Source organism: Uloborus diversus, chromosome 8 (genome assembly GCF_026930045.1).
Source record: "Uloborus diversus isolate 005 chromosome 8, Udiv.v.3.1, whole genome shotgun sequence".
Classification (NCBI taxonomy): Eukaryota; Metazoa; Arthropoda; class Arachnida; order Araneae; family Uloboridae; genus Uloborus; species Uloborus diversus.
The window spans coordinates 83,143,417-83,165,801 of NC_072738.1; the positions used below are offsets into that span (position 1 = coordinate 83,143,417).

At 32.9% G+C, this 22,385-nt stretch overlaps 1 protein-coding gene across 1 annotated transcript in view; it reads right to left on the reverse strand.

Moving 5' to 3' along the window:
• Window positions 1-21,825, reverse strand: part of LOC129228452 (potassium channel subfamily K member 9-like) — a 210,908-nt gene extending 189,083 nt beyond the window's left edge. The window contains exon 1 of the mRNA XM_054863133.1: window positions 21,366-21,825. Within this exon, the coding sequence (XP_054719108.1) occupies window positions 21,366-21,825 (460 nt within the window). The remainder of the gene's footprint in view (window positions 1-21,365) is intronic.
• Between the last annotated feature and the right edge of the window lie 560 nt (window positions 21,826-22,385).

The window sequence follows — 22,385 nt, forward strand, 5'->3', positions numbered from 1 at the left end:
TGCTCACGTGTATTGGCAACGATATGGTTGATAGCAAGCGTAGAGCGCAATTTTAATTCGCTTTTTGATTATCATAACGTGGAAACGAGATAGAAAGATGCGCCAAAAAGCATCATTTGTAACGTCATCAAGACCACGTCTTGTTTGAAAAATCGGACATTTAAAAAAAAAATTATTAAAAAATAACTGTTGAGAAAATAAAAGTATTTTCTGGGTTCATGTTTTTTTTTTTTTTTTTGCTTATTCTTCAATTTTAATGACAAAAAGTACTACTTTTGATTGAAGGAAACAACCCAGTTGGACGTTTTTTTTTCCTTTTTTTCGCGCTTTTATTGTAACAGGAAACCAAATAAGCTTGCACAATAAAGCTACATTAGATGCCAAAAATGCAAAAAAAAATAAATAAATAAATAAATAAAAATAATTAAAACAAATTAATTTGAATTTTGACATCTTGAATTCAAATTATGTTTTTCGCAATCACGAGTGTCTGTGTGTATGTAGCCATGTGTGTTTGTGTCCAGGCATGAGTGTATGGGTAATTGTGTGTATGTGTGTTTGTGTGTGGGGGGTATATGTGGGTGTGTGTATGTGTTTGTGTGTCTGTTTGTGTGTCTGTATGCATGTCTGTGTGTTTGTGAGTGTATGTGTAGGTGTCTGTATGTATGTGTGTGTGTTTTTGTGTATGTAGGTGTATGTATGTATGTGTGTGTATATGCGTGTGTGTATAGATATGGACGCAACCTCGAGACGGCTTTCGCTAGAGGAGCAATATCGTGAGGAGTCGGTCGACGGTGATGCTGCAGAGGGTGCTGGCGGGAAAATAAAATGATAGGAACGCCATAAACAGCCAAATAAAAGCAATAAGCAATCGTGATTGCTCAAAAAAAAGGAATAATAAGAAGTTTGCAGTTACTGCAATTTACCTGCTCACGGCAGTATAAGTTTAACTGCAATTGCAAAGTATACTATTACAATCTAAAACTTTTTCGTCAGTAGTAAAAACAGTTATAGTTGCTAAAAATAAATTTATATTAATACAGAAAAAGAAGCCATTAAAATTTGCGCTTAAACAGTATTTTGTCAAAATGGTAACAAAGCAGATCATGTTAAACATTTCCCAAATCTCTGAGAAATCGATTTACGGAAACGAGAAAGCAACAAAAACTGATAAAACGCTTTAAAACATTGATAGCTTTTCGAAATTCTATTTCTTTGAAACCGTTTAAACCGTTAAGACAGTTATCCTTAAACTCCCAACTTTGGAGATTCACTGGAGCAAATATTCCACCGGCGACCATCCTCAGAATTCTAGTACTGCTTGGATCCATCGATTTTTTTTTTTTTTTTTTGAATATAAATTTTCCAAGCAGATAAGAAACCGCCGAGACCTCTAAACATAAAGCAGAGTTTGCAGGAGTAAAGTGATCCTTTTGTTTTTATGACAGTGCAATATGTTGTGCTGAAAGAATCAATGGCATAACCGTTATAAAACTGTTTATGTTTAGAAGTTTTATGGTTTTATTTCTATTTCAAAATCAACAAGAACACTTGTTTTTAGAGCAGAGGGAAAACACATATATTTTTTCTTAGTGTATTATAATGCTGTAGTTTGGAGTTTTAATGGTTGTATGTTTCAATGAAATTTCACTTTAATAGCAAAAGCGTGCTTGCAATAGATGACGTAAGTATGTGTGAAACTTCACATAAATTTTATCTTTTTAAATGTTTAGTATGTAAAGTATGTTAAACAATGCCTTGTAAAAAGTATTTGAGCTACATTGTATAAAATAGTACTTTGCACAAGACTCGTTCATCCTCTAGCGTGAAATTACATTAAATAATTTATTATACAAAAATACTATTATACAATGCTTCGGTTATTATTTATTCGGTATTGCTGACGAATAGTGGCTTCAGTACATACGCGTAATTACTGGTTATTACATCTTTATTCGTAGGGCTTATTTCTTAACCTAAATGTTTCAAGGCAAAAAAAAAAAAAAAAAAATCGTTTAGTACTTATTAGTTGAAATTTTATTTTTTTGCATGTGAGTATGTATGTACATTTATTGTTTTTTTTTTTTATATCTCTGCACGCTATAACCAATATGCACAGTGTAAATAAAATTATGCAAGGCAATAAAAAAATAAAAAACCCTTCAAAGGTAAGAAAACAATTTAGATAAAGTATAAAGAATACGAACAGGATAAAAGTATTTTTTGAGCTGGTGTAATAAAGAAGAAAAAATATATTTTTACTTTTTCTTGATTATCAATGACTTATATGTGTGCATGTTCCTATTTTTACGATATTTAGTTACTATTAATATTTTTAACAATGTTACTATTTCAATTTTACTATATTCCAATTTTACATAAATGCAAAAGGTATTTATTATTAAACTGCAGCAAAATGATATGCTCATTTCCTAGTACGCTTGCATTAATTTTATTTAAAGTCATAAAATACGGATAACAAACTACACAATGATAAGTCTGAGTTCATAAGAACTATAACTCAGTTTTATTAACTAATCTATTGCTGCATTTTAAACTTATTTTAAATACACATACTTTACAAATATTATAGGTAAATCAAATCTAGATATAGCACTATTTAAATATGGCACTATTTCCTTTTGATAAACTAATGATTAAAGTAAGTTTAATATGTAAATTTTTAACTGAAGACAAATAATACGCCTATTAAGAAGTAGTTAAGCGGTGTCGACTCATTTAACTCTAATTTATGTAGATATACTTCCAGGGTTCTAAATGTATTAAGAATTTTTTATATAAATACAAGTGGTACCCGCACGGCTTTGGCCGTAATAGAAAATTAAAAGGTATTTTGGTCCGCCTGTATATTTACAAATATGTATAGTGAATTTTCTCGTCAATTGGCTTGTGCCCATGTTACAGTTCCACGTTATGATAATTTCGTGATTTATTCGTTCATCTTATGATAATTTTGTTCTTAAAATTGGAATAGAAAAAAACCCACATCGAATTTTTGAAAAATTGCTTCGAGGCGCACACCTTCTTGCTACAAACTAACTTTGTGCCAAATGTCTAGGCACTATACGCGTCACAGCGATCCTGACAGAGATCCGGACAGAGAAAGATCCTGACAGACAGAGAGACTTTTATCTTTATTATTAGTAAAGACGATTGTTCATCAAATATGCTGCCTGCATATCGTAATACAATACTGTAAATTTCCAGCAGACGTTGGAATCACGTTTGGAACCCTTTTACAAAAAAAAAAAAAATATTCGAGTTTCTTGAGCGTACAGTTAAATGTGTTCTGAATGTATCCCACTCAGAATATTGGTTAAGTATAAACTATGTAACCCATTTGAGAACAGGTTGGGGGCACATTTAAGAACAGGTTAGAAACATATCTAGGTCAATTTGCAAAATCGCTACTTTCTTTCAAACGAATTTTAACAACATTATTTAATTACTAGTCAACACAATCTCATAGTATACTACTGCTAGAAATTTTGTCGCAGTGAATGATTGTCGAGTAATGCCGCAAATCTTTACTAACAATAAAGCCGAAAGTCTCTCTGTCCGGATCTCTGTTTGTCTGTCAGGATCTCAGTGACGCGCATAGCGCCTAGACCGTTCAGCCGATTTTCGTGAAATTTGGAGCAGAAATACTTTGTAGCATGGGGTGTGCACCTCGAAGCGGTTTTTTGAAAATTCGATTTTGTTCTTTTTCTACTCCAATTTTAAGAACATTTTCCCGAGCAAAATTATCATAAGTTGGACGAATCAATTACCAAGTTATTATAACGTGGAACCGTAACATGGGCAAGCCAATGGGCGAGAAGTTCATCATACATTATTTGTAAATATACTTTCGAACCAAAAAACATTTTAATTTTCTACTACGGGCAAAGCCGTGCGGGTACTACTAGTGTCACATAAACTGGATGATCCTTCCCTGTCCGTGGGCAGTCTTTTACCCGGTAATTAACAGCTGCTCGCTAGATTGCTATAAAATAAATAGCAAAAACTACTATCATAATCATATCAAAGGAGTGCACTGCAAATTGGTCTAAAAGATGGAACGTATAAGTGTTTTGAAACTGTTCCTCGAAGTATGCCGAAACAATTAAGTGTTCTCAGAAGGTCTTTGAAAAATGTGCTTTACAAGTTTTCTAAACAAGGGACAAGTGTCCGTGTTCAAAAAGCGTCTAAACAAGAACCAAGTATAAAACTTGCTTTGTGTCAGTTCATTTATAAATATTTTAATTTTGTTTGCTATTTGTCAATGAAACCCACAATGTGTCAAAACATAAGTTTTCTGAAATGACGTTTATGTGACACCTTCATTTTTTTCATTACTTTCATCATTAAAAGAACAAGGAATCTAAACGCAGTGACTAAAAATGTTTAGCTGCTGCTAGTTTCTTTCCGTTAACAAATTAAATATTGTCACGATGATTTAAATAATCACAGAGGACGTTTAACTAAACTAGATATTTTATTAGCTTGCCGCAACTCGCAGCATGGAAGAACTGGAGAACTGCTCACAACTCGTGAGGTTCCCGCTTTTATATGAACGTAGAACATTCTAGAACATTCCGTTGGAAAGTGAAAGAAACTTACAGAGCATTTTGAACACGGTGTAAATAAAAGCAATTTAAAAGTCCAAACACTGGAATGTCACAGCCGGGACCAGATCCTGGCTCCTACCTGCTCGAAGCCCCGCGCGCTGCCAACCGAGCCACACTGATTAACGTTTGCGCGGCAATATTTCTAATGAAGCTCCTAAATGGACTTTTAATTTTCCCTCTTGATTGCACATTGGAGACTCAAATGTTTTTTTTTTTTTTTTAATTTTTAATTTTAGTTACTTGCTTATGGCAGATAAACAATAATGCGAATATAACACTTATAAAAACCAAAATTACAAGACATAACAGATGTAGACATGGTTCAAAGCATTGATCTCTTTCAAAAATTGATATTTCTTACAGCCAGTTAAAATGTTAAGATCATCACCTAAGTTGTAAAAATTCGAAAGCAAATATTTCTTAATCGTTACAAGTCTGAAGCTCTTGTGCATTTTGCTTCCAATAAAATGTTTTGCTTTAGAATGCAAATCCGGAGTGGATAAGATTTCCCTTAAGCCTATAAAAATGAAACAACGTACGGAGGAATATAGAGGTACTTTACTTTTATGGCAAGGCAATACGTTCTTGAAAAAAATCACTATCATAACTGTCTTAAAATGTTTGTGGGGAAAACTTTTTATGTGTTTGGCTTTTTATTGTTAATAACATAACAAGAACAAAATATGTTTTGAGGCAGGGAAAATGTCTTGTCCCGATATGTATATTTTTCCCAAATGAGAGGTAACTTGTTCTATCTTGAGCATTTTCGAGATGTAGAAAAGGGAAAAAAAGGGCAACGAGATAGAGTGAAATAAAGGTCATTTTTCTAACCAAAAATTCAGTTTCCGTTTAAGTAGTTAGTTAAACTGAAAAAGTTTAAAAAAAAGTGTTTTAATTGCAAGAAAGTGAAACCAAATCTAAAAAGTATAATAAAACTAATTGTTTAATGTGGACCATATGATCTAGTGAGAAGCAAAGGGATGCAAGTGGCAAAATTAATAATTTAGAGATAACTAGTACATATGGTCGGTGAACCCCTCCTTTGTCTTGGGGCAAGAGATAGTACTAGTAGCCCTGGTAGGTGCTGCTGTACAGCATGATTTAGAAAAACGTTCAATGAAAGCCTACCTAGGACGTAATCTTTAAACGCGTTTTATTCGAAACTTGAAAATATCCACTTACATCCCTTTGCTTTCCACTGCCTCATATGTTCTTAGTATACGAGCTAAAAACATCCGGGAATGAAAAAAAACGTGTTTCTGGTTTTTAAACCATATGCATATGAAAAGGTTGAATTCGGACAGTATAGGATCTGGGACACACGTTTCATCAGGGGCCCACTATCCTTTTATGTAGACAACCAGAAAAGATGAAACCATCAGGAAATGAAAATCTTGTGCAAATATCTGAAAATATACACTGCCGTGACAGGTAAGCGGCAGTATCTGCAGAAATGAGTTTTCGAAATATTTATAAAAATGCGTTTTGGATTCAGTAGTAACTATAGGGAAATTTTGGAATTAAGTCTTTTTTCGCTCTGTTCAGCAGAAACAAAATGAACAATTTTGTACAATAAAGTTAACATACAATAGTTGACAGAATGCAAAAAAAAGAGAATAATTTAAACTGGACAGTTACTTCCTTTTACCAACGCCAGCATAAGCTAAAATGCTAAGAAACAGTAAGAAAAAACAGCAATTGCCTAATAAGTGGCAGAAATATGACTTTTCTACGGCACCATTTTTTTTAAAAAAATGTTGACTAAGAAAATAAATCTTGTTGCGAAGAAAATCTTATAATATTTTTCAGTTTTCGGAACTTTTTAGACTAACCACGCAAGCAAAGTTTCACGCAAGCAAGAGAACAATTTTTGAACTCTGACACAGGTCCCTTCTCTAAAAGCACTTAGTAGCACACTTTGTGCAGCTCTTACGGAATACTCTTTTGATTATAACATTAGTTCTTGCTAGAAATTTTACAGAATTTCCTCGGGGCTACGAACGGTGCGAGAATGATCAGGGAAGACCATAATTTTTGGTGGCATTGGAGATACCGCCGAAAAGCCATTTAATGCAACACAATTTCTGACTATGGGATTCACTGGTCGTTAAAGAAATCTGCTGAAATTATGTTTGTTCGAAATAAAGCGATGATTTCACAAGTGTGCCTCATTCTGATCCCAATATGTTTTCAAACGTAGCCCCAATTTGACCACAAATGTGTTCACAAGCTTAAATTTGACAAGTAGTCTGCGCGGAGCATTGTCTGAGAACATTTAAATACATTTAATTTTAACGGTGCACATGTAGAACACATTTTAGTGCACATTCTGGTGACTGAAGCACTTTTTTCTGAATTAAAATGTTCTAAAGGTGTTTTTAATATGTACTGGGAATTTGTAGTGTATAGGTATTAAATATCAATGAGACAAAGTACAATACAAATATTTATAAGAGAAAGTGTGATGTAACAGTTTCCTCATTATTATGATAATTTGCAGTGTAAAAAAGTAAATAGCATGTACATTGTTCATGTACATGCTATTAACAACTTAACCCATTAAGCGCCAAGTCTCCCATTTTGGGAACCTTCAATTAAGATTTTTTTCTTCATCAAGTAATTAAGATATCATTTTGAATTTTTTTAAAATGAATGATAGAGAACCAAACTTTACTGGTAATTTTTTCAAAAAAGTTTGGAATGTAAGTTCTTTTTTGAAAAATTTTTAAATTTTGTGAAAATTTCTTGTTTTTGCATTACACGGGGAAAAAATTCCCTAAAAATAATAAATGCAAATGCAGGGAATTAGGAACATGGAATATGAAGCTCAATAGACCATTTTTCAAATCACAACAAACAGAGGCCAAGAAAAATAATTTAAAGGAGTTTTAGAGGACTTTATTTACTGAAGTCCCAAAATGGGAGACTTGGCGTGTTCTGATTAGCAGAGCAAGTTATGCCCATTAGAAATCGTCTTCACTCATTTTGCATGAATGAACTCTCCCCTTTTTTCCCACAGCCCCCTTTGTAGTTTCTCATTGTAAACACTTTTTTGTTGTTCAAGTTCAAGAGCAGGTGCTTTTATCAAAACAAGTAACATTCCATTCATTTGGAAGAAAGTTCTGAAGAAATAGAGGTGCCAATCGCCCCTAAGGAGGATGACGCATCTCTCTGAATTTCTACAGATCAGGAAAGAGATTTCCGTAAAATGAGTTCAAATTCCCTTTAAAACTATTCCTTCCCCCTCCATAAAAATATTTTGTAGCTCAGTCAGCTCCATGCTTCCCTTTCCCTTGAGGGTGCTCCCCCTTCAATTAGGAAGGTTGAATTTCAATAGAGAAATTTCTTCATCTTTTTTTTTTTTTTGAAATCAAAAATGTAGTAAGAACTTTTGACTTTGCTACAAGTTTCAAACACTATAAAATAATATATTTTAGCTTGAAACAAGAAGATGAGTGCAGTATCACTTGTTTGTGAATCACCAAATTCTTTTCAGATAGTTGAGAAAAAAAAACTTTAATCGAAATTGTTTAGATCACAGATAATGCGATAACTGTCTCACTCTACATTTTTACCATTTATCGTAATTTGTTGGATGAAATCGGAGAAACTATGACCGTTGATAATTCCTCAATGCGAAGCATGCTAGACATTTATCTCTAAAAACATTATGATTATGAATATATCATGTCATCAAACATGTTGGGAAGCAACCGAAATGTTGACTGCAAAAAAACCCTTCCCTATAATAACACAATTACACCATCAGGGAGCTCAAAAATATCTTAGTTCCATTTTATAAGATACATTTTATATAGTGCTTCATGTCATTGTCATTTACCATTACTCGATCCCCCTACATGGTTAATAGAAAAAAGCTACCTCTTCTCTTCTTGTGTATGAAAATCCTAAGGCTTTTTGCTAAAAGGTAGTAAAATGTGTGGGAAAAGTTCCGTTTTGTACAAAAATGTATAAGAAGAAATGCAACAAGAATGAAAACCAGACACAGAGTGATGTACGGGCAGAGGGAGGGGGGGGCGAGACGTTCTTAAGGGCCGCAACGGTTCAAGAAATTGAAAGGGGCTGGCCTCCACAGCTTTTGTTGCAAGGGGGCCCAAAATGTATAGCTTTGGATGTCATGAAAACTTAAAAGTTCTACATTTTAAAGCTTGAATATGTTAAATATGTACATAAAGTACCAATACCTAGCCATATTAATTACATAAAACCGATTTTAGGGCTTTCTAATTGGATTTAGCCAGAAATTATTCAATTATCAACATAGTGGCAGGGATATGTATGTTGTCCCCATTAAACGCCAAGTCTCCCATTTTGGGACCATACCATATCTCCTAACCTAATAAATATTTTTGCGAAATTTCAGCTACATATGATTAGAGATGTGCATTGAATATCAAAACACATGAAAACTTAAGTATTTTCAATGTGGTTCATATAGCGGCGCTTAATGGGTTAAGTTCAATTGATTGCATAATTTTTGTATACTAAAACCTATTTAAAAAATATTATTATTTTTTACACTAATATGCACAGTATAGAAATATTACCAGCAATGTAGTGTTATCTGCGGGAAATTAATATAATGTGTACATATTTGTAGGTTTTAGATTGACGGTTTTTTATAAAAGGAGTACAACCTTTATATAAAAATTCCTTTTATACAAAGCTTTTATAAAAGGAGTCAACAAATGGTTGGGTTACTTAATAGATCTATTTCAAACAAATCTAAGAAGGTTCTTCTGCCTTTATATAGGAGTTTAGTAAGATCCCATTTGGAGTATGTTGTGCAGTTTTAGTCGCCTTATCTGAGGAAAGATATTTGTGTGTTTGAAAGGGTTTAAAGAAGGGTAATTAGACTAGTAAGGGACTTTCAGATTTAGATTATATCAGATTTAATAGCTTAATTATTTATCAAAATTAATGATGTTAATGGATTAAATTTTTGCACCGAAAGCAGGACGAGGGATCATTGTTTTAAGCTATTCAAATCTCAGCCTAGCTGGGCAAAGAGCCTGTTGCTGGTCGTCACATTTGCATTTGTATTTGAGTATGAACTGCTAAATCCGGTAGCGGATTAAAGAAATTATAATGTACACACTCATACAGAGTTTTTTCTAAAACAAGGAAGAATATTTCAAAATAACAATTTAAGTTTTTGCACGAATTTACGTGGAGTTATATTTGAAAAGTAACGTACAATGTTTATTTCAGTGATGATCAATTTTACTTATTGTATTGCTGCCAAAACTCTGACAATTTTTGTGTAGTTTTACGAAAAAACGAGTTTTTTGCAATAGAATTTAAAAATTGAATATTCTTCATTCAAAATGTTTCGCTGTAGTGAACTTGGCATCGATGTTAAACAGCCGTCCTAATAAATTCTTGCTCTATAACAGATATGCTCTTATGACAATTATTTTAAACTAGCCATTTTTCAGAACACAACAGTTAATTGCCATAATATTTAAGCACTACAAATTAATTTTGAACCTACAAATTAAAACTGAAATCTTATCGCACGAAATATCCAATTACGTGAAACTTTCACTCATGACCAACACTCCTCGCATACAAGTTTCCCGTATGTTTATCAATAATCGCTAGACCATAATTGACCTTTCAGCTTGATTTGTCCACGATGAAGGAACATGTTAAACAACAGGTTTTCTTCCCATCCACCCCATCTGTGGCCCAGAAACTTCCTCAGTAGAGGCAGAAATCCCAATCAATGAAAGCCTTTGCTCCAGCGAGTCGATAGCCTTTCCGCTCTCTCTCTCTCTCTCTCGCTCATCAACCCGTCTACTCACAGATACCCGTTCATTACTGTTGTTTCCAATTCATTCTGCCGAAATAGCTTTGACTGAAATGGGATCAGATAGGGAAACGCTTGGTGCATAGTTTTCTTACGGTCAATATTTAATGTGAGATTGTTATTTTTAATAAGCGTATGAAGGCATTATTTTCTCGCATCGAAGGGCATAGATTGAAAATAATAAAGACGTGACTGAGAGGATGGTATAGGGGAAAATGGTTTGCATTTAACTTTAGTAACGATTTTGTAATTCTTTTAATTAAACACCTTTTTTATTCCACTTTGTATTTTCCTTATTCATATTCTTCCATATTCTTGTCTGTTTTTCTTGATGTAGCTTTATAACTTCAGTTTTGAAAATGTTTTCATGAGAGCAAATTTTAAGAGTTTTATTTAAATATGTATTTGTTTTTGTCCCACATTTAAGATCTTAAATATATTTTTTTTTTTTTTTTGCTGTTGTTCAGAAAACATAAAGACTGGAAGTTAACCTTGCTAACGATGTCCAAAATTCCCCTCAGCTAGTCAATAGCCTAACCCTTTCCAATGTTGACACAATAGCCAGGCGTAAACTCTACTCCCAACAAGCTAAGAAGTTTTCTGCCCCATAACATATAGTTACAACTGCGCAATTTCAACTGCTATAGCCAAATTACGCACTGAACGTTTTTATGGAATGAAAGTTCCCCATGATTTCGAAAGAAGTTACCGTACTTGTCCTCATTGTCTCGTTAACCAACTATCTCCATATCATGTCGTTTATAGTCCTCCTGTATTAGACAAACTCTACAGCCTAAATATAAGCGCCGCAGGCTGTCAACTGCTCTATTCGCCTAGACTCATTGACATTGCTGGGTCTGTTTTAGACACCTTGGCACTTTTAGATTCACATTTTTACTACTTGAACAAAACAACAACAGCAAAGACATATAGTTGTAGTTGATCAACAACTGTCGACGATATTTATTTTTGTTTTAAATGATACGTTTTTAAAAAACAAACAAACTCTGGAGTTTTAAGAACTTACCTGTCTTTCAGAAAAACAGTTTTAGTAAGTTATTTTTTTCTTGTACTTTTGCACACAGTGCAGTAGTTTTTACCGTAGCCCCAAGATCCATAAAACATTGTTTTTACTATTTTTCGGAAAAGTAATGATAATCACTGTACGCATCAGTTTAAGTGAAAAAGAGGATATATTTGGGATGACTTTTTTATTTTGAATTTATAAATAAACACATGTGGGAAAAAACAGGATACTATTAAAACATAAGCATGACGAATATAAACTTGGGAAAACCTTCAGCTTACAATAAAATAAGAAAATATCTGCGAAAGCACCTGATTCTGAAAACTTACAATCTTATCAATAGTAGGCAAAATACCTCAAGTATACGACTTGAAACTAATAAAAGTGAAAAGAAAATACGTTGAAAATAAGAGGCAACTATTTTTCTTTATATCTATAACTTTAAATATTTCATTTCCATATTTTCTTAAGCTAAGTCTTTTCCATTTCCAAAAAAGTTGAATTTTTTGTCAATACTGTTGTCCCATTATTAAACCAATTTCTTCAAACCTTGATACTTCACTTTTGTTGGATTTTTCTAGCACAAAATTTGACTTGTAGTTAACATTAAGATTTTCTTTTATCTTTGCATATTTTCATACTCCAGACCTGATATTTCTCCTATTTATGCTCTTCTCGCATCGATGTTAAAGCAATCAAAGAACTCAGAAAGCACACTAAATCAATAAAGCCTTCTACTGAATAGTAAAACTAAAAGTAAACACAGTTAAAAAAGTTCTCCTGCCAAAGCTAAGATAAAGTAAATGGACAATTCTTGTCATCCTTGATGGGCGTTTCCAATGTCACTCTTTGCAATTAGACGGTCCAATTACTTAAAGGAAAGCAAATGATTGCACTTTCTCGGATTGGACACTGAAAAGGCAATTTCCGCTGAGATAGGAGAACTGACGATAATCAGCATCGTCTGACCAATGTCCACTGCATCACCGAGAATTGACCAGAGAAGAAAATCTCTGTTCGCTGAATCCAATGGCAGATTAGAGGGATTGGAGGCAGATTAGATTATTCATTTATTTTAACCGCAATATGTTATAGCAAGAAAGTGGCTCAACTAACGCAGATATTTGTTTTGTATTAACTTTCTAAAGTAATCTGTTCTGGAAAAGTTATGATAGTTAATAAACGAAGTGTCACAATGTATTTATTATATTTGTGGGCAGGACTTGAAATTTTAAAGAAGAGAAAGAGAAAAACTGTTTTACACTTATAATATCATACACATTATTTTTATTTTGGCTATTCAAATTTAAGCTTCAATGTTTACATTGCATAAATGCACCGCAAACACATTTAGAAACGTTTCTGGAAAATCATAGTCAGGCTAAGCGCTTAGTTTATGCCAATAATATTTCTGGCAAGAACTAGGAAAGTTTCCCGCCAGAAGTTAGTAACCTACCTGAAATTAACCTGGGGTCTTCCTGAAAATTCGGACATTTTTCCAATTTAAACCAGTTAAATTTCTAAGCCAATTCAGAAACCTCCAGTGAAACTTTTGTATGCACATGCTAATAGCTTGGCACCTTCGTGATGTACCAGAAAAGCTCCTAAAGCTAGTATGACCAAAGCTAAGGTAGAATTACAAGCAATTCTTTCAAGGCTACAGTGCCCGGAGACAACATTTTTTCCTTGATTGAGGTTCAGTAAACCCAGAGGGGCTGTAACTAAGCCGAAGGAGAAGCACCTAATAAAAAATTTTAATACATTTTTTACAAATGTGAGATTAAAAATGTTTTTCACCGCAGTATAAAATCGGCATTAATGGAGTTCGTTGCGACTGAGGAAACATTTTTGCAAAATAACTTGTTTAATCACAAGAAAATGGTGTAAACCCTTGAAACCCTGAAACGTTACCCGGAAGTAATCTGAGATGTTTCGGATTTTTTGTAATGTGGTTTGTGTAAAACCATAGTTAATTCAAAATATAGTTTAAACATTTTAAAAATCTGAAGCATTAAAGGATTTTTTTAATGTTTAAATTTTGTTGCACTGTAGTAATTTTACATGTCTTAACACACTTTTAATGCGGAATAATAAACAAAATCTACCTTGATATAGGACATTGATTTGCAACACTTAGTTTCTCTTTGTGCTAAAAAATTTAAGATTTCAACTAACATTACATTAAATAACAAAATTTCCGAATTATTCCACATTAAGTGTTTTTCATAGTCTTACCGAAAGAAAAAAAAACAAATTGCCAGAAATCTTTACTCCTATTCATTGATCATGGAGAAAAATTTCAACAAAAGTCATGTAACGCGACATATTCCGTTGATGGCGGATCTCATAAGTGTACATAGGTTTCAAAGAAGCTATTCAAATATTTGAACTACCCTCTCGGTATTGAAAATCGAGCTAAAGATAACACAAAAGTTAAAGAAGGGTATACCATAACGGGAAAACACGAGAAAATTCTTCTACGAGATTGTTTGGGGAGAGATCAATGAGCTTTGTCGCCACCTTCCTAAAAAATATGTCGTGGAAATGACAAAAGAGTTTTACACTTAGGAAGACAAATACCTTTACTATTGACTTAAAACAAAGGATTGTGGAGTTTGGGTAACCTAATGAAAACACTTGAAGCCATTTTTCTCGGAAGGGGGGGGGGGAGAGATAGTAATTATTTTGAAGTATGTTTAGTAATATTACAGTTAATAATAGTAAAAGGTAAAGGTCAGAAATATAGTTATAAAAAATATTTTACGAACAGAAATAAAATGGCGTTCATTCTATCTTTTTACAATTTAGGCATTTTTAACATTATTTCTTTTTTTTTAATTAATATTATTATTATTATTACTGAGGAGGATGATGTACTAATAGACGTAAATGTTCAGATCGACAACGTTTAGTATACATTTAAAAACCTTTTCTAAAAATTATCAACTCGTGTTTATAGAAAGCTATTTTTAGTAATTTTTTTTTTTTTTTAAATATGTGTAAAATTTATTAATTGATCATTTTTAAAATACGTTTTAATCTTTTTTATTATTTTATAAATTAAATCTGGCATTTTGTTCCAACTGTCGGTGAATCAGGCTTATGCATAAAGTAAAGCAGCTTTTTTTTAATCCGTTTTTGAATTGATATTCTAGTTTTTAGTTATATTTTTCATCGCCCCCCCTCCTGCACATATAATTTATCAGGAGTTCCAATCATTTAAGCGCATTTTTACTCTCAGACCCAAGACATTCAAATATAGATAATAGTGTCAAAGTATATTTAACAACAGAAAATAAAACAAAGCATATTTAGACAGAACAAACAAAAAAAAGTTTCTAAATTTAGTTTTATACATCATGGTTCGATGAAAAAGTGTCCACAAAAAATGTATGTACAAAAATAGCAAAGCGTTAATTAAGTTGTTAAATGAAAGCATCTCAGTGAATTAGAATTATGGAACAGTTAAACAGTTTCAAACGGTTAAAAATTGTTCCAATAACATAAAATGAAGTTCATAGGACTCAACAGGAAGAAACAGCTCATTTTTTCACCACAGTGAATTACAATTATGGAACAGTTAAACAGCTTCAAACGGTTAAAAATTACTCCAATAACATAAAACGAAGCTCATACGACTCAACAGAAAGAAACAGCTGATTTTTTTTTTCACCACAGTGAATTAGATTAATGAAACTGTTGAACAATTACAAAAGGTTTAAAAGTATTCCAATAACGTAAAACTAAGTTCATAGGACTAAACAAAAAGAAACAGTTGATTTTTTCACCAGTTCAACTTTCATGGTACAGGGGTTAAAATTTTAGAAACTATAGTTAAGTCCCTACATCAATTTACTGAATTAGTAAAAAGTAATAACTTAAGGGGATCGACTTTTAAACAATTGAAAAGATAATTGCCCTGAAAACGTTTAAGATATGTCACGGAAATAGTTGAAAATTAAATCATAGATTAGTCTCAGTCTACACAAAAAAAAAAAAATGAAATCCCTAAATTTGCCGATGTTTCAATTAATTTCTCGTTGTAATTGTATGAGAAAAAATACTGAAGCATTACCTGCAACTGTCAAAAATATGTTACTTTTATGATCTGGAGAGACATTACAACGTACAAAGGAATAGAAGAGTGAGTCTAAAATAGCCTTTATCGCCAAAGAGATTGATTTTCTAAGACTTGAAAAAGAACAGAAGTATCGGGGGGGGGGGGGGGTCTCTTTTTACTTCCTTTTGCAAAAAGGGAAGTATTGTATTCGTGAAAAAAATTTCTCTCAAAAATCAGTCTTAATTTCCATTTTTCTCACCCCCGAATGAATGTTGAGTTTTTTTTCGACCCGACCAGACGTGAATAAGTGCCTAAGAAACTACAAACACCCAAAATATGCATTTTGGCGACCCCAGAGTTAATTACAACGAATTTTCTCGTGACGTCTGTATGTACGTAAGTATGTGTATGTATCTCGCATAACTCAAAAACTGTATGTCCTAGAAAGTTGAAATTTGGTGCGTAGACTTCTAGTGGGGTCTAGTTGTGCACCTTTCCTTTTGGTTGCATTCGAATGTTCCAAAGGGGGTCTTTTACACCCTTTTGGGGTGAAATCAATGTTAATTTCAATGCAAACTCAAGTGGTGTTATAATTTATGCAAACACTTGGCAATATATCGCCAAGCTTTTGGTCGCCAAGTTTTGTCGCCAACTTGACGACAAATTTGGCGATTTTTTTTTTAAATTTGGTTTTAATTTGGCCATTGTTTGTGATATTTAGAGAGTAAACAATTGAATCACATTAAAATCGCGCATAATGGGGAAATGACATCAAATTGAAGTAAAAGGCTCGTTTAGTTAGCATTTGAAAATTCTTTGTTTTTATATTTCTGAAATTAGGGAAACTATACTTTTACCTTTTATTTATTTATTTATATACATATTTATTTTATTTTAATTATTTTTTATTTCTTTTTTTTTTTTTTTTGATGTGAGAAAAAAATCTCTGTAAAAACAAATAGTAAGGCGGACTGATGAATAGTATTACTCGAAGAAAATATTATATGCAGGAAAAACATTGCTAGAAAGAGCTTGTGCTGTAATAACTTAAGAAATTTGAATTTAAGCATTAATAAAGTTTTCAACTTGTCATTCCAAGACAGTAAATGATCACTCAGTAATTTTTGAAATCAATATGCGTTTAATCCCTTTAATGCTCTGTTTCCAGTTCATCAGAAAAACGCTTGAGGAGTTGCATACCTTCAATAAGTGCAAAAAAGGAAAAATAAATTACAAATATAAAATAAATTCGTATACTTTCTTCAATTTAAAAATGTAAAAATGTTTAGTCTGATGAAGAAAGACCTTGAAAAACAGACAGGTTTTGCAGACAGGTTTTAAATTCCAGTACCTATAATTGTTTCCTTCAGCCACTTCAAAACTTTGCAATTAAGATTTTAAGACATTTCCTTGTTGAAATTTTTACTTGAACGAGAAGTCAATCAAAATGATAAGACTGTTGATGGAAATAATGACTGGGAGAAGGTACTTTTCATCCTTTCTCTCAGAACTGCAAGAAGCTCCATCATCCCCCCTCCCCCAATCGAAAAAGTCGTTTCTTTAAGAACGGCCATAAATTGCTTCGACGGGATTGGATGCGTTCTAATGCAGTCCTCCAGGAAGAAGAAAAGTTAATGACAAAGACGTGCGTCAATTCCTGTCTCCAAATGACCAGAAAGAAACTTGTAGAGTTCCCGTTCTATGTTTTTGATGACCTTAGGTGAAAGTATGTCACTGGTGATCAATAAAGTTTGCGTTAAGTAGTCTAGGCAAACTGGTACTGAAGTTTTTAAGCAACGGGGTTGTTTCCTTCTGTCAAAAGAACGACTTTTAGTCACTAAAATTGATAGAAAAAAACATGGCGCGAGAAAAAGCTTTCATATTCCCAACGCTTGATTTTTAATCTTTTTTTAATGTCCGGTTTTGAAAATAAGGCGTGGTCTTTATGACGCCACAAATGATGAACTTTGGCGCATGTGTCTACCACGTTTCTGTGTTATGATAATCAAGAAGCGAATTAAATATTGCACTCTACTTTTGCTATCAACCATATCGTTGCCAACACATGTAAGTAAAGAAGCGATTTAAATATTGTGTTCTGCGAATGGCATCATTGAGTGACTTTTCATCATTTGCGATGTTATCGGCAGAAGCGTAAACAATGGAAGCGCACCGATTATTATTATTTTTTAATATAAAACTTATCAAATTATTTTAAAAATGGTCAGATCATATGTTTTTAAGCATGCTCTTTCAGAAAAAGATACTTTTAAAATTTCGGAAACAACCCTATTTGAGAGCTTTATCAATATTTTCTGCAAAACTGAAAATTGTCTCCTTCTCATACAGTTAAAGAAAATTTTCAGTATATTTTCTGTACATCTGTTAAATTCTGAAAAAGTTCAAGGCTATTTTTTTTGTCATAGGATAAATAATGGTTGCACTAGAGCTTAAAATTATAAATTTCCAATGTCGAAGTGGAATTTTTTCTCGACTTTTTAAAATCTTCCTATTAAACATATACACTTTAGAGCGATAAAGATATGAATAATCCTGCTTCTAAGTAACAATACCATTTTCTAATAATGGTACAGACAACTCTCGATAGCTCAAAATCCCAAGGGACCGGCTAAAATGTTCGAGACATTAGTAGTTCGAGTTATGGGAAATTTCCACAAGCCTCAGTAGTTTGAAACCCGATGAAATCTTCGACAAAAAGGAATATCCGAGTTATCGTTCGAGTTAAACTTTTAAGATAATCTCTTTGAATTTCAGATATTTATTGAAACAGGAAAAATAATACAGATGGAGTAATATGTTGCATCGTAATCGCAAAAGAGAAAATTGAGAAACTGTATAAGAACTAAAACAACACTTTAACGCTGCTCTTTAAGGTTTTTACGCAAGTAATTAATTTATGCAAACACTTTATTTATTGTACATTAAATCCAATATTAAAAAGATCACTCTTTGACGTTTGTATATGACGTGTATTACCCTTTAAGACTTTAAAACTGATTGTACATAATATGAAATTGAATACAATTTGAGTTGAGTTGGAAACGAGCATATTCTTTTTCTAGAAATCAGGTTAACATGTTATAAAAATACGAAATCGTTTGCCATTTTAACTAATTTTGAGAATACTAGAAATTGGAATAGTAGAAGTGCAGAATCATATACCAGAAAGTCGGTATTAATATACGAGAAAGTAGGCTCGTTTAGTTCTGGACGGAACTTTTTGCTTCTTTTGTGTAGCTAATTACTAAAAAGAAGATATTTTACAGAGCAGTGTATTTCATAAAACCAATACATTTTATACACATCGAGCTCGCGTAAAATGATAAGCTGTTACAATGGTGCCCGCGGGCAGAGATGGAAACCCTGCTCTAAAGAAAGACTGCATTTCTGGCGGAGGGGTATTATAAACAAGTGTATGATTACTTTTCGGCATTTCCAAAATCATCAAAAAGAAGAGGGAAAATCGAAAATGACGGAAGGCGTACACAAGGCGAGTAATTTGTTCACCGAAAATTGGTAGTTTTTTTTATAGTATAGCCTCGTTTTTCCCAGACAGAAAAACAGCAAAAAACATTACAAATAGCACTTTGTGATGTCGTATTCTAAATTTGAATACCAAATGAACAAGCTTTGTGGCCACATCAAGATCTCTCTAGGTGATTGTTTCATTATTTGCTCCAGAATTTTAATTTTTTAACTATTTATTGCTCCAGAAAACTTCAGTATATCTTATTTAAGCAACAAAGAAACTGCTGTAAAGCATATGAATGCACTTATGCACTGCTTCTTTAAGTGAGTCACTGAGTCTAATATAGTAATGAATCATGTTTGTAAACTCTTCACATTGAATTGTTGATAGCCTATTCGTTCCAATACCAGAAAAGTACAGAATAATTTTGAATAGATAATGACAGTTTCAAAACACCAACCACCATTCACTGAAGTGCTTGATGCAAAACATTAGATAATATAGTTTAAAATGTTTACCAATGCTTTGGAACAAGAAATTAGACGCATGTCGTTTCAGATAACTATACGCAGTGGCGCACACAAAAGATGATTCCAGGGAATCCGAACCCCTCCCATAGCTCTAACTTTTTTCCAGATTGATTACGATTCCATGTATTTTGTATGTGGAATATTTTCAGACAAAGGTAACAATAACTTCAGTCCTATTAACTTTAAAACAAAAACCTCATATTAAAAGATTTTTAAAAATATTTTCAATTTTCCTATAAAGAACTGCCTACGAGAAGCAGAATGGTGATTATAAATGAATACACTATAATTACCATATTTTGAACTTTTAATTACAGATTAAAATGAGATTCAATTAACTTGAATCTATTTTTTAATTATGAGGAAAGTAAAAGCGTTAATTATTTTGGTTTCTGGCTATTAATTTAAGTATATTTCATTGAATAATGCTAATTTTTATTCATTAGTTTATTTCTTACTGTTCTTCTCGTGAATCGATAAAATCAAGTCAATATATTTGACGGCGTATTGGGGTATGATATAGGAATGTGACTTTCGACCTTGGAACCTCCCCTTGCAAAATTCCTTTGTGCGCCACTGGTATATTTGCTCAACTATCTAATATTATTTTTCTAGTTAATTAAATGCAAACCATTTAATTAACTAGCAATTTCCCATTAATCGTAAAGTATTTAATTATAAAGTTTAATAATTCTTCGAATATTGAATTCGTCTATTATTATACGACTGATCAAGATTTTTTTTTTAATTCTTAGGAAGTTGGATTACACGTTTTATAAAAAAATCTTTAAAAAAACAGATAAATTCTGAGTTCATCAAAAATGCGTATTACTCATGAATTATACATCACTTCTATTACAAAACCTGATATATTATGTTTTTAATCAGTTTTTCGGTAAACATTTTTCTTATGATCTTTAAAAATCTAAACAATAGTCAAAGCCTTTTGAAGTGATTCTATATAAGTAAAATATTTTAACGTTAAAAAACAGGGGGGAGGACTAGAATCTTTGAATGCAAATTAAATTGCTGTAAGTGCCCTTTTATTATTTTCTGACAGAAGCGTCGCATGCGGAAGAATGTTCAACTTATAAGCGTAACCCATTACATTTTGCGTATATTTAAACAGTACGCATGATGAGAGGACACAATCCCTTCAGAATAAAGTTTGCATACAACTGCAAGTTCATTGAATGTTTAATTGTTTCTTTACTCACGTCTTTGCTATGAATTTTTATTAGTTATATCTAATTTATAAAAAAGATAAGGATACAAAAGAAATATAAGATAATTCAAGTTAAATTTTAACAATTCGAAAGTTTATATTTTTTTCTTTTGTGGCCATCATGACATGTGGCAGTCATAAAATCCTGTAATCTCAATTAATAGCTTTAGAAGAAGTCCAAGATCTTTTGTATGTCTGTTACGCAATTTGAGTTTAATATTTTCTTTTTCATTTTTATCGTAAATTTGATGCGTCTTTACGCGGTCTGACTATATTCCAATTAATTTAATACAAAAATCAGAATAATATTAGTTTCTTTATAATTTTTACTTAGTGATTGAAGCTGAGTTTTTTTTAACTTAAAAAGGTTTATTGATGATACAGTCAACTCTCGGTAACTCGAAGTCCCAAGGGACCAGCCGAAACGTTCGATTTATGAAAAGTTTCCACAACAGTCTTAAGAATTTGTGACACAATGAAAACTTCGAGATAAAGGAATATTCGCGCTTTAAGCTTCGAGTCATCGAGATCCGACTGTATTACATTGGGTCCTAAAAATGGTCACTTACCTATTGTTGTGATGACTGTGAGAGAGTACAGAAAAGCTCCAGAAAATGACCACTGTTGCCCCGATCCTTCTTTTCCGTCATATCCTTCCTTAACGGCCAAAATGAGGTCCTTCTGGAAGCGGCGTACTTCCGCTTCCACAAGTCCAGTCCAATTGTCCTTGTAGAGCACATTTAACTTGTCCGTTATTTCCCACAACCTACGAACTGTTTCCTGTCTCAAGTGGCTAACCTGTGAAGCTTTTTGCTCTTCGTAGGGGGCCTCGAGGGCCCTGAAGGCGAAGGCCCCCATTACACTGTAGCCAACCACCAGGGCACAAAGGCCAATGTGAGAGAACAAGAAAGCTGTGAATCTTCCACAACACCGTCTGCACTTTCCAGGAGAAGTTGATGGTTTCTTTGGCTTCTTGGGCTTTTTTTGTTTTTGTTTCTTGGCCCCTTTTAGCGTAGGGTCAAGGGTCATCTCAAGGACGCAAGGGGGCGTGGCGAGGCGGACCCCCCCGTCCGCGGCCAGGGCGGGGTCAGTCCGCCAGCAGTCGCACTCGTAATCGGCCACGCTGGAAAATGGGCGGTTATTGTCTTCATAACATTGCCACTGAATTGCGAAGCCTCCAGAAAATCTGGATTGTTGGCACTCTTACATCACGAAAGATGTCCCACAATCAAGAAAGAACCAATCATACTCATTTACAAAAGACATAATTCCAAAAAACGTGTTGTATCTAATTGTCAAAAGTTCACTTAAAGTTACAGACGGACTTCCAGAAGAATCAGGTTTGTAGGTAATACTTTTGTGACTCAATCAGTATCAAAAAGTACATTTTCTAAGAAATATTGTATATTTTTCAATAATATAAGTGTTTGAATCTTTTTTCAATCGGCTAACAGAGAATTTTGTTACACATCCATTGAAGAATTATTACAAACGTTCACTTCACACATACATCGGCGTAAACATTATTATCTTATACTCCTTAAACTTCCGAATCAAATGTTGAAAATGTGTAAATATAATTCAATTTT